Genomic DNA, 15,847 nt, shown 5'->3' on the forward strand with positions numbered 1-15,847 from the left:
TTTGCAAGGCAATGGGGTTAAGTGACTTGCCCAAGGCCACACAGCTAGGTCATTATTAAGTGTCTGAGGCTGGATTTGAACTCAGGTACTCCTGACTCCAGGGCCAGTGCTCTATCCATGGCACCACCTAGCCACCCCTGAAAATAATTAAATGAGTCCCATGGAAACCTGTGAATCTTATTACTAATGACAGCTAAAATTGATACAGCCCTGCAAGGTTCAAAAAGGGTTGAGAGCTGGGAAGACCTTTGGAGGTCATCTAGTCCAATGGCCTCATTTGGCAGAAACTGAGGAGGAAAGTAGGAAACTGAAAGAGAGAGAGAGAGAGAGAGGAGAGAGAGAGACTGAGAGAAAGGATAGCAAAGAGATGGAGCCAGAGAGGGGGGAATAGAAGGGAAGAAGAGAAGGAGGGAAGGAAAGAGACAGACAGAAACACAAAATTAGACATATTTGGAGAGACAGACAGAAAGACGGAGACCAAGGGAGAGGGATAGAAGGGAGGGAGAGGAAGATGGGAGGAGGGGAGGAAGGGAGAGAGAGACAGAGACAAAATTCAACATATATAGAGATAGAAACAGAGATGGAGAGAGGCAGAGGTAGAAGTGGAGAAAGCTGGAAGGAGGAAGGGGAAGATGGGGAGGGAGCAAGGGAAAAAGGGAGGGAGGGGTGATGGATTGTCCAAGGTCACCGAGATGTAGTTTAAGAGAGCTTGGGTTTGAAGCCAGGTTTTAAACAGTGCATGCAAGACTTCTTCAGTTCTTAACCTTAAGAAGATTCTGGGAAAGAGCAGATCACAAATTTGAACATGAAGGAAACTTTCTCCCCTTCCCCGAGGGTCATGCTTTCACAACACTGAGCGGGGGTTCCCTGCAGCCTCCTATGGCAGATGATGAAACTGAGGCACAGAAGGAAGGGAGCCCAGTTGAATCTGAACTCATTTTCTGAGACCAAATCTCTCAGTCCTTCCTCTGCAGCGCCCTGAGAAGGCTGGAATCCTGCCTGTGCCCCTGGGAAGCTGCGCAGCCCCAGGAAGTTCCTTAACCTCTCTGGGCTTGTCCTCCAGGGGAGTCCACCCAGGTCTGACTTTCTGTGACAGTCTATGCTGCTGATTTATAAACGGATTATTCTCCTAACTAGTAAACCAGGGGCTTACCTGACGGGCTGCTCCGAGAGGGAGGGACAGGATGGGGTCATCTTTGCATCCTCTGCTCTCGGGTGCAGTATCTGGTATACAGTGGGTACTTAATAAATGCTCATCAAGTGGCAGCTAGGTGGCGCAGTGGATACAGCACCGGCCCTGGAGTCAGGAGGACCTGAGTTCAAATCCAGCCTCAGACACTGGAGACTTGCTTAGCTGTGTGACCTCGGGCGAGTCCCTTAACCCCATAGTCCCCCCCAAAACAAAACAAAATAAAGGTTTATTGCCTGAGTGACTGGTGGAGTTGAAGCTTTGGAGGGAGGCCAAGGAAGGGTCCCGGGCCGGGGGGGTCCCCGGGCCTTTCGCAGAACTGGGAAGTTCAAGTGAAGCCACAGGGCGAGGGGAAGACCACGTGGGCTCCCTAGCACCCTAGTGCGCAGGCGGGACTTGGGCAGGCCGGAGCCCAACGACGCATGCGGAGAAACAGGCGGCAAAGACGAAGCGGGCCAGGGCAGGCGCCCTCCGGTTCGGACAGGGCGCATGCGCCTCAACATGGCGCCGCCCGTGAGAGGCTGGGGCAGCTCCGCGGTACTGCGCATGCGGCGCGTGAGGCGGGGCCGCGGAAGCGAACGACGCACGCGCCCTTCCGCACTGCGGCTTCTGAGACTTTAGGCGTTGGGCGGGCGCCGCGCATGCTCAGGACCCAACGCGGACGGCCAAGCGTCCAATAGGAAGGCGCCTGGAAGGTCGCGGTCCCGCCCCGCCGACGGCTCACGGCCTTCCGCTTCCGGCGGCCGCGATCGTTGGGAAGATGGCTGCGAGGGCGGCTGGGCGTCTGCTGGCGTTTGGGGGCCGGGCCCGCGCCCCGGCGACCAGGGCCATGTCCGGCGCCGTCCACGGCGAGGAGGGCTCGGGTGAGCGGCGGCGGCGGCGGGCCGGGAGGGGGAGGGGAGGGCGGGCGTGACCCGGTGACCTTGGGGGGCGGCCCCGGCTCACGACCCCCTCCCCGCAGGCCGCCTGTGGAGGACGCTGACCTTCTTCGTGGCGCTGCCCGGGGTGGCGGTCAGCATGCTGAACGCCTACCTGAAGTCGGGGGAGCACCACGAGCGCCCCGAGTTCGTGCCCTACCCCCACCTGCGCATCCGGACCAAGGTGAGCCCGCCCCCGGGGGGGCTGCGGGGCCCCCTCCCACCGCCCCAGACCCAGGGATGAGGCGCCCCCAGGGCCGCAGGGGGGCCTGGAAAACAAAGGGCTCCCCCAAAGGGTCATTTCCGTTGATCCGACACCCCAGGCTTGGCGCCCGAGCGGCTCCGGACTCCGGGCAGCCCCCGCCCTTACAGCCACTCGCCGGCGCTGCCACCGCCTTCCCTCTACCATGGCCACAAGAAATTAGGTGGTGGTTTTGCTGTGCCCCCTCACACCCATCCTAACAGCCCCTGGGGCGTCTCAGGGCATGTGTACTGAAAAGCTGCCAAATGGTTTCTACCCATTCTCACAACTACCCTGCGAGATCGCCAGGGACACACAACTGTCAAGTATAGAAAGTAATAGTTAATTGGGTATTTCTGCCCCACCAGAAAACTGTCTATGGCTCTGTCCTCCATCCCAGGCTGCCTCAACTCTGAATGGTAACTTAGTTGTGTTCACACTTTGTTCCCCTTTAGAAGATTGCGTAAGCTTCTTTTTTTTCATTATTTATTTTAGATTTTTCAAGGCAATGGGGTTAAGTGGCTTGCCCAAGGCCACACAGCTTAAGTCATTATTAAGTGTCTGAGACCGGATTTGAACCCAGGTACTCCTGACTCCAGGGCCCGTGCTGGATCCACTGCACCACCTAGCCGCCCCGTATAAGCTTCTTGATGATAGTTTTTGTTCAGTCGTTTTGATCCTTTTTGTGACCCCATGTGGGGTTTTCTTGGCACAGATATGGAGTGCTTTGACATTTCCTTCTCCAGCTCATTTGACAGATATAAGAAAATGGAGACCAGCACAGTGGAGGGACTTGCCCAGAGTCACATAGCTTGTATCTGAGGCCGGAATGAAAACTCAGAAAGATGAGTCTAGGACTCTTATCTATCTACAGTGCCACTAAGCCATCCCTTCTTGAGGATAGAGTGTTTTGTTAATCTTCTACAAGTACTGAGCTTTTGCAAGTGGATCCCCAATACTTATAGAGTTGCATGAGATGATTTACCCAAATTTTCAGATGTAATTAAAGGCAGAGATGGACTTTCACCCCAAATCTTACTAACTGGACAATGCTCTGAATGCTGAAAAATAGTGTTGTGATAGTAGGTTGGTTTCAATTAATTAATTCTCAGCATGACCTAAAAGGTGCCTCTAATGGCAGGAACTAAGAAGAGGTGATTTCTATGGTTGACTTACACTTGAAAGAATTGACTGAATCCTGCTTTTTCCCCATCCCCTACATGTCATCTTAATAGCAATGCTATCAAACTAACAGAAATAACCAGCAAGTTGACATAGAAAAAACACATATTAATCTTATAACAGGGGCAGCTAGGTGGCATAGTGGATAAAGCACCATCCCTGGAGTCAGGAGTACCTGAGTTCAAATCCGGTCTCAGACACTTAATAATTACCTAGCTGTGTGGCCTTGGGCAAGCCACTTAACCCGTTTGCCTTGCAACCCCCCCCAAAAAAAAAAACTTACAACAATTTTTTTTTGTCTAAAAATTCCCAATTATATTTTATACTGGGTCCATATTTGAAATATGTGATCTACACCAATAGGCATTGACCTGTCCTAGCAAACTGGACCTAGAGTCAGAAGGGACTTGAGTTTCCATCTATTCTCAGTCACTTAGCTGCATGATCCTGGCCAAGTCACTTTTCCTCTTCATCCAACTTGTTTTTTGTAAGAAAAGAATCATAGGTATAAACCTAAAGTGCTCTAGAAACACAGACAATTCTCCAAAGACTTAATAATTAAGCTTGATTTGATCCAGAGATGGATCCCAGGGGTAGTTATGAGGAGAAAACTCTGAGAAGAGCCTGTGAATCCAGGGACAGTGGACAGTGGCTGTAATTGTCTGATGGTTGTGGTGTTTCTCTTCACAGCCCTTCCCGTGGGGAGATGGCAACCATACTCTGTTTCATAACCATCACCTCAATCCTCTCCCCACTGGCTATGAGGAGGAGTAAAGACTACTTGGACCAGACAGATCAAGCACTGGGGACCAGAGCAGCTGGTGGACCATCCTCTTCTGTGTACGTGGATCAGAAAATTATACGGGACCTTAAGTTAACTTATATCACACAGTGACAAACATGCTGATCTTTTATCATTTTGCTTGTGATTAGGACAGCTTAAAATAAATAATTCTCACCTTAGACTGTGTATGGTTAATTGTTGAATTGCCTTAATTACTCATTTTCATTAAATTAAGAAACTCATAGTATTTTCTGAGTATTAATAGCCAGGTTTCAAGATGGTTTTTAATCACCAGTAGAACATTAACCTTGGAATGGATGCCTCAGACTACATCATGATGTTAGTGCCTGCAAAGCTGTTTGTTATTGCTTCTCAACCCTACTCCCCTTGGTCATCTCTTCTCCATAGAATTTCTATTAAGCAGTATTCTAATTTTAAAGGAAGACTTTACCATTGCCCATTTTTGATTAGTCATTAGGAACAACCAAGTGATTTTGAAATTTCCAAAGATGAGACTGGTGGAGAGACGGCACTTCACATAATTAATTTAAACAATTGCTTTATGAGGCAGATCAGGTTGGCAGAACTAGGCCTGGAGTGAGGAACTCTTGTCCAAATCTGGCTTTGGATATTGACTGGATGGGTGATCCTGGGTAAGACACTTAAAACCTTTTCTGTTTCTTCATCTATAAATGAGGATAATGGTAAAATTCTGGTCAGCATGTGCCTCCTAGTTCCCCACCCCAAATCTCATAGTGCACAATGTAAATAGGTATCTGCTGTCACTTAGTACTGGGAAACAGCTGGGTCATCCATCATATAATTTGTTAGTTTGATGATCGTGCATCAAAAATACTCAATGGGGCAGCTAGGTGGTGCAGTGGATAGAGCACCAGCCCTGGAGTCAGGAGGACCTGAGTTCAAATCCAGCCTCAGACACGTAATAATTACCTAGCCGTGTGGCCTTGGGCAAGCCACTTAACCTCATTGCCTTGCAAAAAAAGTAATGTGCAAGATACACACATTGAAAAGATAATGTCTAATTGATGTGCTGTTATGGTAACAAGGACTGTCCTCTTCAGATATATATCTCTGTCATGAGTAGCCAAAATATGAACACTACCCCACTGAAGCATTAAAATGAGGTCTAGGTTCTAATTCCACCAGAATCAGAAGTAACCTTTGTTTTTCTTCTATAAGATTAGATATGGGAGAACAAGATTCTACCTTATGTCATAGTATGTTGAAGAGTGTATAGGAAGTGCTGTGTGGTCAGTAAGAAAGGAAGCTATAAATAAAAAGCAGTCATTTATTCCACCTCTGATTTCAAATGTTACAGAACATGATGGACAAATAAGGCAAATAAAGCAAACCATTCCTTTCATCCCAATTAACGGTGGGAAGTGTTAATGGTATTCAAGAGAGATCCTGTCAACAACTTTGTGCCCCCAACCCAACCTGGATAGTCAATAGTTCAGTTACCATAAGTACCTTTTCCATTGGCTTTTTTTTTTAAAGTCATTACTATATGAAGCAGCCTGAGAATCAGGGAAAATCAGATTTCTGCATATTTTAGTTCCTTTGTAGCTAAACTGACAAGAAACTAGAAGTCACCTCAATTTGTGTACTTAGTCCCAAAACTTTGGGAACTCCAAATGGTTTCTTTGAAGCCTTTAGGTACTTCCTGTATTTTATTCCCTTGTGAATCTTCTTGAAGGCAAGCAGGTGTCTCTTAAAGGCAGATAGATCCCTTTTTGGCTAGCTCCAAACCGTTAATCATTATTCAGTCTTTATTCAAACTAAATGGGTGCCATTTAAATACTAGAATCATTCCCAGAGCATCAGAGGTGTGCTTCCAGGGGAAAAAAAACCATTTTAATATTTAGCAGCATGGATTCGGCATTCAGGACCAAACCAGATTTTAAGTGCAACAGACCCAAGTCCCCTTCTGATTATCGGGAAGAAACATTCTTATGCCATTTTGACACTGCAAGATGCCAGACCGCCTGGGGTCGGGCATCACCTGAAAGGAAATCATAAAGGTCTACAGGACCCATCTGCAAGTAACACTACTGTAAAAAGCTTGAGAGAGCAGTCTTTTGGATGTCTTAAAGGTTGGAAAGGTCATCTTGGAGCCTGCCGTCAAGGTCAAGGAGAGCTTTCGGACTTGTCTTTGCTGTGGCCCATGAACTCCAGCCCTTCTATAGGAATCTCCTTCTCCTTTATTGCTTTCTGTGGATGGAAGTTACATTTTAATTACCGTCTACCCCGGGTCTCCCGCTAAGGCCACATTTGTAAAGTAACAAGTTAGAGGAAGGGGGGCGGCAGGGATCTAAGCCGCTCCTGTCCGGCCCTTCATGGGGGGGGGGGGGGGAGTGGCCGCCAGTGGGGGCGCGGGGCCGGGCCGGGCCGGGCCGCCGGGGGTGAAGCGGGGCCGGGCCGCCGGGGTGAAGCGGGGCCGGGCCGGGCCGCCGGGGGTGAAGCGGGGCCGGGCCGGGCCGCCGGGGTGAAGCGGGGCTGGCGGCGGCCCAGGACCGGCCCAGGACGCGCCTCCCGCGGGGCCACACGGGGTCCTCAGCCCCGGACCACCTCTAGGGGGCGCCGCTCCGCCGCCCACCCCGCCCCTCCGGGATCCGCAACCCCGATCCGCGGGGGGCGGGGACCCCCCGGGCCCCCTCACCTGCACGCACTGCTGGTAGCGCCTGAAGAGGTCGCTGCAGGGGTCCCCCGAGCCGTCGCCCTTGAGGAACTTCTCTGCGAACCAGCGGTTGAAGCACTGGTCGTACTCGCGCTTCATGTCGGTGCAGGCCTCCCCCACGCTGTTCATGGCGCCGGCCGGGGCGGAAGGGGCGGGGCGCGCCGCGGCTGGCCCCGCCCCGCGGGCGGCTGACGTCGCGGCGGCGCGCCGCTGACGTCACGGCGGCGCGCCGGCCGGAGCGCGAGGGCGGCCCGGGATGTGGCGGCCGCTGCGGGCGGCCCGCGGGGCCTGGCGGGCCGGGGGCCGGCGGGCCGCGGGGGGCCGCGGGGCCCGCGTGGACGCCGAGCTGCTGCAGCACCTGGAGCGCCTGGCCCTGGTGGACTTCCGGGACCGCGAGGGCGTGGAGCGGCTGCGCGCCGCCGTGGAGTTCGCCGAGCAGCTGCGCGCCGTGGACACGGCCGGCGTGGCGCCGCTGGCCTCGGTGCTGGAGGGCCGCCGCCTGCACCTGCGCGCGGACCGGCCGGCCGAGGGCGGCTGCGCGGCCCTGCTGCTCCGCAACGCGCGGCGGACGGCGGACGACTACTTCGTGGCGCCCCCAGGTAGCGGCGCCGGGCGGGCGGCAGAGGACTCGGGCGCCGGGGCCCGGCACGGGCGGGGGGCTTGTCCAAGGTCACGCGCATCTCCCGGACCCCAAAGCCGGCGCCCCACCCACCGCCCCCTAGCTGCCCCTGAACCATTGTTTTTGTTTTATTTTAGGACTTTGCAAGGCCATGGGGTTAGGTAGCTTACCCAAGGCCACACAGGCCATTTATTAAGGTCATATTTGAACCCGGGTCCTCCTGACTCCAGGCCGGTGCTCTATAGCCGCCCCTGAACCATCGTTCACAAGACTTCCCCCATCTGAACCCCGACTTCCCGGGCCGTGAGCTCCCCGCCCAACGGCCTTCTCTGGGGTGCGGGGCCGGACGCGCGGGCCGCGCTGCCCGGAGGAAGCCCCGCGAGGCAGCGTTTCCCCGGCCCGTGTCCTCTACTGAAAAAGGGATTCTGCCTGGGTCCAGGAATCCCACTTCGTGTAGTTCTGGGGGGGTGTCTCTGGTCCTGGGAACTACAGGTCCCTACCCAAACAATGGCTAGAATGGGGGGGGGGAACACTTTGTTTTTCTGGGGAATAGAATCAAATTTCTGCTCTTGGCATGTGGCAAAGGACTACATGGACTGTCCGCCGGCTGTGACTATCTCACATTTTTCACCCACCCGCCCACCCCCTGCTTATAAGTGCTGCTTCTTCATATCTCAAGTTGTAAGGACTTTGGTGTAGCTGCTGCTTCTGGCAAGGCAGGTTGCAACCCTCATTGACCTAGAATCTTAGGTAACTCCAGGATAAGGACTCCTTTCCCCTCTTGTGGGAATTTCCCAACAAAAAATGTATAGGAAAACTGGTAGAAATTTAGTTACTCGTAGCTGAGAAAGTAAGGGCATGATTACACTTGTTTTCATCAGACCAACTAGTTTCTGAAGCAAGAAGAAAAGTCAGCAGGCTTAGCTGTAATGCTGTAACACTCTCCTTTGTTTGGTTTTAAACAGGTAACATCACTTTGCCAAAACAAAGTGAACTAGACCTGATCACGGAGAGTTAAGCACTGCTCCCCATAGGAAACACTGTGGAGGACACTTGGGAAAGACTAAGTGGAAAAAGTCCCCATTGACTTTCTCAACAGAGCCAGGCCCTGGCCCTTTTCCTCCTCTAACCCTGCTCTCTCATGAAGATGGAGTGAGGATGGAGAACTGTGAATTGAGATCCTGTTCTTGAAGGAGTTGACTGTGGACTTGGAAATAAAGCTTCCCAGGAAATGGATCAAGTACTCACTTAACACCTGGATCACATGCTGGAAGTATCCTATGGGTAATTGTGAAATCACCTTTGGTTCAGAGTTTCCGCACATTATTAAATAGATTGAATTTCTAACCAAAATGTACTTTGTCTAAGAATTTATTTCTCCCTGATCACAGCACTAAGGTGTAATCTGGATTATTGCAATTTGCTCCCTGACTACTCCCAGTCATTTTTAAATTGACGATTTTTCTCTGCTGCCAAAGCCTCCGTTGATAGAAGATTTGAGACTGAAAAGGGTAGTGCAGGATTTCATCTAAGGCCAAAGAATGATCAGGTCAATTTTCTTTTCCTTTCCTTCAAGACAGTGTTCCACTCAAGCCCCTTCTAGCCACTGAGAAGCTTTGTCCATATAACTCTTATTTCTTTATCTGGCTGGTACAAAAAAATGAGCTTGCATGATTAAAATAACCATAACTTGTAAATTATTAAACTTTAGAAATATATTTCTAAACAGAATGGACAGATTTATATATATAGTGTCTGCAGAGTAATCCACCGTGACACATCACTGATTTTTCAACATAATTGGGGCGGGGGGGAATTATGCAACTTGCTTCTAAACCAAAAACCACAATTTCAGCCGGTTCAAAATGTTTCACTGCCAATATGGCCCTGGTAGAAATTGTATGTAGTTTTTCCTTTTTAAAAAAAAGTTATTAAAAAAAATTCCTAAGACACTAAGTCAATTTGGAATGTAGATTCTGAGCAGAGAGCCAACTCAGTTCACGCTAAAAAAAAAAAAAAAAAAATTTACCAAACAACAACAAAACCAAAACAAAAAACCCATTATCGGTTTCAGTATGGTGCAAAGGGAGAGGTGTAGTATGGGGAGCCCCTGCTTTGGTATGGAGAATCACGGCCCCTTGACCCTGACCGGGACCGGGAGTAGCCATAGCTGGTGCTTCTTTCTGGATAAACTCTGATATAGGAAGTTTCACCCTGAAATTCAAACAAAAGGAAGGGAAAAAAGTGAGGGAGGAAGAAGGGGGAAGAACAAGGAAGAACAAGGACTCATGTCCAGCCTATTCTGGATAAAAAGGGCTGTTAAATAGAAGAAGCTCTCCAAGTGTCTCAAATGTCTTAAGCATCGGACTTCGTGATTCCAAGTCATTTACAGCTGTGACCACTTGCTCCCGACGTGTAAGGTGGTTTGGGTAATGGCACTGCTGAACCATTCTAGCCCCCAATAATCTTATCAGTTGCCAGTAGAGGTAAACAACTTTTAAAGAAGGGGGAAGCAATAACTGGGAACACAGTGCTGTTGTATGTTGAAGGAAATCAGGACAAACAGGAACGTCCGAGAGGTCTCCTTTAGGATCAGGAAGTCAACAGCTTGTGGTTTTAGTCATTCCTTACAGAAAGGAATTTCTCTTCCAAATTACGGGGCTCATAAAGGAATAGCAGCCATGTCGAGATAGTTTGTATTCATAAGAGACCTGGGATGCAAAATCCTTAAGCCATTTTAAGCAGGCAGCTCCAATGAGATGTGACACCTTACTGACTGAAAGCTTTGGCACAAACTGGTCACCACCCCATGCCTTATCAGGAAGGACTGATACATGGGGAAAAGGCAGGGGCTCCTGCTGCCCTGGCTGATCTCTCCAGGCACTCTAAAGGGCCACTGCTAGGGTTCTGGAGGCCTTGTCCACTTAAGGAGGTTCCTTCCTCTTACTGAGCTTATTAATGAGCTATCTACCAGTCTTTTGTGCAGAGAGGGCAGCCACAGACCCAAGTGCCATGGCATTAGAGAAGATCTTCCACAAAAGGTGGGAACCCACCTCATGAGACCGGAATTTGGAGTCGTCCAGTCTACGCAGGGCGTATTCCATATCTTCCTTTCGGAGGAACTCAACTACCCCCATGCCATCTTTCTGCACATCTGCATAACACACACCCCCAGCTTCTCGCATGTGATCCTTCAAATCCTGCCAGCTACCCGAGGGAGGAAGGCCTGGGCATGGAGAACATAAAACAAGATAGCGTGTCAAAGGTCTCAGCCATCCTGATGTGGCCAGGGCTCCTCCCCCACATCTAGTCCACGACCGCCTCTGGCACCACTCCAGGCCTGACAGTCCCAAAGTCTTAAAATGGTTATTTTAAGTCATAAAGGGGCTCCAGAGACATGGCCACAAGGCCTGGACTGTATGCCATTCCAGAGGACTAGTCCCAGGCCAGTCTTCAAGAGATAGAGGACTAATCTTTGCCTGTAGTTAGAGCAACAAGTCAGTCCTGGGAAGTCCTGAGAATTCAGGTAATTTGTTCTCTGTTGTTTCCAGGTCCTTCAAAAAAAGTGCTGTGGTTTTTGATTCCCCTGAATTGATTCGAGTTTTACTGCTTATCAAGTTATCGATCACACCTGCCCCTCACAGAGGAGATCACTGACTGACACTGTTCCCCAAAGCATCAGGAAAGGAATTTAGGGGCAGAAATTCAGACACCAGCCAATGAAAAATACCTAGGTGTGGTTGGTGGTGAATTGCTCTAGGGCAGTTTGGGTGAAGGACATGGTCAATTCTCTCATGGACCACACAAGACCTGAATGCTAAAACTAGACTGGAACCACATTTCCCTACCCTAGGGTTTCATGTGATTCAGTTTAATTCCTCTCTTGAAAGGAGCCAGGCTCTTGTATGCATTTTAGTTAGGTCCAGGGTCACAGGAAAGTCATACCTGGAGACACAAAGAAGATCCAGGGTTCTTAGGGTCATTCTTCTGCAGAGCATTGATTGATGCACAACCCTTGGCATTAGAATGGGTTATCTGTCATGACAGTTACCAGAGCACATGCTGTGTTTGGTATATCCCTTTTAAGACTTGGAAATGCAGTCCAGGAGACTCCAATTTAACAATCCCAGCATAACCACCTTCTTCCAGGATCCAAGGCTAGAGAGCAAGTTGTCTGTTCAAATATGGCTGTTTTGATTCCTTTCTAGCTAACTTTATACCAGTATGAATTCCGGAGAAGAGAAGATCATCCAAGAATCTTTTCAACTGCTAGAAAACTCTTTTATAGGAAGGCGCTTTATGTTCTAAAGGGATATTCCCCTTCTCCTGTAACAAAAGCACCATTTCATCTTTTTAAGACATGCATACCTGGCAGGGCTGTGCAATGGATCGGCACTATCCAAAGTTAATATTCAGAGTACCACCAGCCTAGATAGTCTTAATTGCTGAGAGTAACATACCTGAGACAAGAACTCGAAACTCAGATCTCCTTGATGGTGGTCCAGTCCTCCCACGGGGCCCTCCACCCCCAGGATTCCTGGGTAGCTCCACACGAAGCCGACACTGGCCATAATCATAACCATTCCTTCCATAAATAGCATCTTCTGCATCCCTGCAAATAAGAGCTAGTAGTTATTGCTGTTCAGGCAGCAGATTCTGTCCTTTCCATGAGATGTGAATCGATGGGGGCGTCCAGGTATGAAGATGGAAGATGTCCAGTCTTGATTAACTAATGCTTTGGCTTTAAGGCCCAGGAAGTGGTAGCTCTTACTGCACTGAGGCCATGGGATGTTTGTTCCTTCTTGATCTCAGAACCCTCCAACATTCCCCTAACTCCCTTTTCTTTCCCCCCATTTTTCTGACAAATGGCCCTTATCCTTGCCAAGGCCAACCCCTAGAATCTATTCATTTGTCTTCTCTGACAAACTCTACCTTAAATTGTCCCTATTCTCTCAAATCTTCAACCATTCCCTAGCTACTGATTTCTTCCCTTCTGCCTTCAAACATGCCCAATTCTTCTCCATCCTTAAAGGAAAGATCATCAGATCCAACCAATCTCGCAATTATTTCCCTATCCCTCTCCTCCATTTAGACCAAACTGGGGAAAAGATGCCCTCTACTCATTTCATCACTCCCAAAACCTTTTCAATCTGGCTTTCTAATTCCATTATTTAATTGAAACTAGGCTCTCCAAGTTTTCCATGTTTCTTTTTTAATTATCAAATGAGATGGTCAGATACTTTTTTGACCCGACTCTTGGACATGATCTCTCCTCTCCAAGCTTCTAAGGCATTAATCTCTTCTGGTTCTCCTGTGTTTATTCTTTATATCCTTCCTAACTTATTTATATCATGCCCTATAACTATGGATGTTTGCCAAGTTCAGTCTTATAGGGACCTCCACTCTCCACCTACAAGGAATAATTTCATCAGGTATCTTGGTTTTAACTGTCCTCTCTGTACAAATGACTCCAATTAGACAAATTAGATAGAAAGGAAGAAAGAAAGATGTGGGACTAAAGTCTGATCTAACTAGCCTTAGCAATCATTTCAAACTGAATATTTCAAAGACTCCAGAGCATTTTCAAAACTGAAATCATAAACCTTTCTCCTAAATGCTAACCAGGGCACCAGGGCACCATCATACTCCCAGGTCTTTAATCTCAGCCTTTTCCTTGATTCCTCACTTACCTTCATCTCATATAACCAATCAATTGTCATATATTTTTCTTTCTACCTCACTATCTTAGATCAAGCCTTCACCAGCTCTCAACTAGATTTGCAATGACCTATCTTCCACACTGCTGCCAAAATAATTTTCCTTCAGTGCAGATCTGACCACCTCTCTCCAACAATTCAATCAACTCCAGCTGCTCCTTGTTGCCTATAGAATGAGATGAATGAACTCTCATGTTTACAGCTTTTACAATCCTTCACCTCTTTGTTCCAATCTCTTCAAATTCTACTAGCCCCTCAGCGGCAGATCCTCAGCCACTTCATAATCATTCTTGTGACTCTGCACAAATATTTAATCATAACCTCTTCTTAGCTCTCAAGTATTCCCTCTCTTCTGGGACACTGCTCAAGCTCTGGTCTTCTGGATAAATCTTTTCTAATCCCCTTCGTGGCTAGTGACCTTCTTCCCAAACTACTCGTCTTTAAGTTGATGGAGAGTTGGTGTCAATGCCAAAAAGACCTAGGTTAGGCCTGCCTCTGATTCATATAGGATGTGATCTTTAACCTGGCAGTGGTCTGGGCACTTAAGACATGTTGGCTGCAAAAAAAGTAACATTGATCTGGTTTATGGTAAAGGGTTATCCAAGCAAAGGGAAATGAGCACGGATAAAGAGTTACCCAGGAAGTTCTGTCTACCAAGCCATCACAGGCCCAGAATCTATCTCTATGCCTTGATGTTTATTTTGATACACTTTTATATGTACTTACTGTCTTCCCCATTAGAATGTAAACTCCTTATGGGAAGGGACTGTCTCATTCTTTAGCTCCAGGACCGACACTGACACTTGGCACATTACACTGGTGCTGGTACTAAGTGCTGGTTGATTGGAAAGAGGAAAAGTCTGGGGATCAAAGAAACAGGGTCCAACTGACATTTTCCAGTCAATAGACTTTTAGTCACTCAACGTTCTCCTGAGAATCAATTTCCTCATCTGTGAAATATAGAAGTTGGACTAGATGGCATCTGAGGTTCCTGGAGTTCTAAAAATATCATTCTTTACTAACATCCAAGTTTCAGTACTTTTGAAGTCACCCTCTACTGACTTCCCCGTAAATCATAAAGATCAAAACATCTGACTACATGAAAAGATGACTTGATGACTGACTACAAAGTCCAAACTTGAAAAATTGTTAAGAACAAGCCCAATATGGAACGAGATTAAAATAAGATGATTCTAAAGCTCCTCTGAACCTGACTGACAGTCTCTCCCTCTTGTACTCCGCAACCTTGCATTTTATATTCTCTTATTAGATCCAAGTCTATGAAGGAAAAACTGGCAAACAGAAGATCTCCAAACTGTAGGAAGACGCCGCTCCGGAGAGCCAGCGGCCGTAAGCTCCGCTACCCCGCGGCCAGGCGGCGCCGATGGAGCCGGGGCTCGGGTCAGGCAGACCCAGGGTGACGGAGGCCCGAGGCCCGGGGGCGCAGCCGCCCGCCCGCAGGAAGCGAGGTGCTCGGGGACGGCAAGGCTCGCAGCCGCCCTGGGGCCGCCTCCGGCTGGGAGCGGACGCGGCTGGCCCCGCGGCCCCGTCGCGTTGGCGGCCGGAGCCCAAGCCCCGCGCCCGGGCCCGGAGCGCGAGGCCGGCTCACACACGCTGCGGGCCGGGGGCCGGGGCCGGGGGGGGGCTGCGGGCCGGGGGCCGGGGCCGGGGGCTGCGGGCCGGGGGCCGGGGGCGGGCCCCGCGCTCGGAGTTCCCCGCGGTGGGCTCGGGCACGGCAAGTGCCAGGCTGGGCCGAGGCCAGGCGCTCTACCTGGGGCGCTCACGGGGGGGGCAGGGGGCACAGGCTGGGCCCGCCGGCGCCCCCCGGCCCTCTCACTCGGCGGCCGTCGGGGTCCCCGGGGCGACTCTGCAGGTGGCACGGGGGGGGGGGGCGCCCCGGGGGTGTCCCCGCGCCGGCAGGGGGAGGGGCGTCACTGGGGAGCCCCGAGGGAGGGGCACCCCGGGCGGGGCGCGGGGCCGGGCCGGGCTCACCTGGGGTCCTCGAAGCGCACGAAGGCGAAGGGCGCCAGCCCGCGGCGGTTCTTGAGCTCGATGTCCCGGATGCGGCCGTACTTGTAGAACAGGTCCTCCAGGTCCTTCTCGCGCACGTCGGCCGGCAGGTTGCCCACGTAGATGCGGCCGTCGTGCTCGGCGCCCCGCTCGTCCTCGTCCCCCCAGCCCGACATCCCCGACACCCGCCCCGCCGCCCCGGGCCGCTCTCCGCCGCGGCGCATTGTGGGAAGCAGGGGCGGAAGTGGGTCGGAGGCTCCAAAAGGGGCTTTCTTAAAGGGGAAGTCTCCGGAAGGGCTCCCGGCGGCCCGCCCCCGCCCCGCGCCGCACTGAGCCTGCGCGCCCCCCCCCCGCACCAGCGCCTCCTTCCGGCCGCGCGGCCCCACGCGCGGCCCCACGCGCGGCCCCACGCGCGCCCCGGGCGTTGTGTGGGGGCAGTGGAGGAGCCCCCCGGCCCTGCGGCCGCGGGGAGGATGAGGACGTCGCCCTT

At 50.9% G+C, this 15,847-nt stretch overlaps 4 protein-coding genes across 4 annotated transcripts; 2 read left to right on the forward strand and 2 right to left on the reverse strand.

Moving 5' to 3' along the window:
- Positions 1 to 1,900: 1,900 nt before the first annotated feature.
- Positions 1,901 to 6,272, forward strand: COX6A1 (cytochrome c oxidase subunit 6A1). Its single transcript, XM_074206013.1, has 3 exons — positions 1,901 to 2,052; positions 2,151 to 2,290; positions 4,220 to 6,272. The coding sequence occupies exons 1-3, from the start codon at positions 1,950 to 1,952 to the stop codon at positions 4,301 to 4,303; spliced, it is 327 nt and encodes a 108-aa protein (XP_074062114.1). The 5' UTR covers positions 1,901 to 1,949; the 3' UTR covers positions 4,304 to 6,272.
- Positions 5,609 to 7,177, reverse strand: TRIAP1 (TP53 regulated inhibitor of apoptosis 1). The gene is made up of 2 exons (XM_074206014.1): positions 6,994 to 7,177; positions 5,609 to 6,545 (listed from the first exon to the last, which is right to left on the reverse strand). The coding sequence occupies exons 1-2, from the start codon at positions 7,138 to 7,140 to the stop codon at positions 6,462 to 6,464; spliced, it is 231 nt and encodes a 76-aa protein (XP_074062115.1). The 5' UTR covers positions 7,141 to 7,177; the 3' UTR covers positions 5,609 to 6,461.
- A 90-nt stretch (positions 7,178 to 7,267) lies between these two features.
- GATC (glutamyl-tRNA amidotransferase subunit C) lies at positions 7,268 to 9,320 on the forward strand. Its single transcript, XM_074202252.1, has 2 exons — positions 7,268 to 7,610; positions 8,596 to 9,320. The coding sequence occupies exons 1-2, from the start codon at positions 7,268 to 7,270 to the stop codon at positions 8,646 to 8,648; spliced, it is 396 nt and encodes a 131-aa protein (XP_074058353.1). The 3' UTR covers positions 8,649 to 9,320.
- SRSF9 (serine and arginine rich splicing factor 9) lies at positions 8,271 to 15,548 on the reverse strand. The gene is made up of 4 exons (XM_074206015.1): positions 15,340 to 15,548; positions 12,091 to 12,242; positions 10,684 to 10,856; positions 8,271 to 9,844 (listed from the first exon to the last, which is right to left on the reverse strand). The coding sequence occupies exons 1-4, from the start codon at positions 15,531 to 15,533 to the stop codon at positions 9,701 to 9,703; spliced, it is 663 nt and encodes a 220-aa protein (XP_074062116.1). The 5' UTR covers positions 15,534 to 15,548; the 3' UTR covers positions 8,271 to 9,700.
- Positions 15,549 to 15,847: the final 299 nt, after the last annotated feature.

Source organism: Macrotis lagotis, chromosome X (assembly GCF_037893015.1).
Source record: "Macrotis lagotis isolate mMagLag1 chromosome X, bilby.v1.9.chrom.fasta, whole genome shotgun sequence".
Lineage (NCBI taxonomy): Eukaryota > Metazoa > Chordata > Mammalia > Peramelemorphia > Peramelidae > Macrotis > Macrotis lagotis.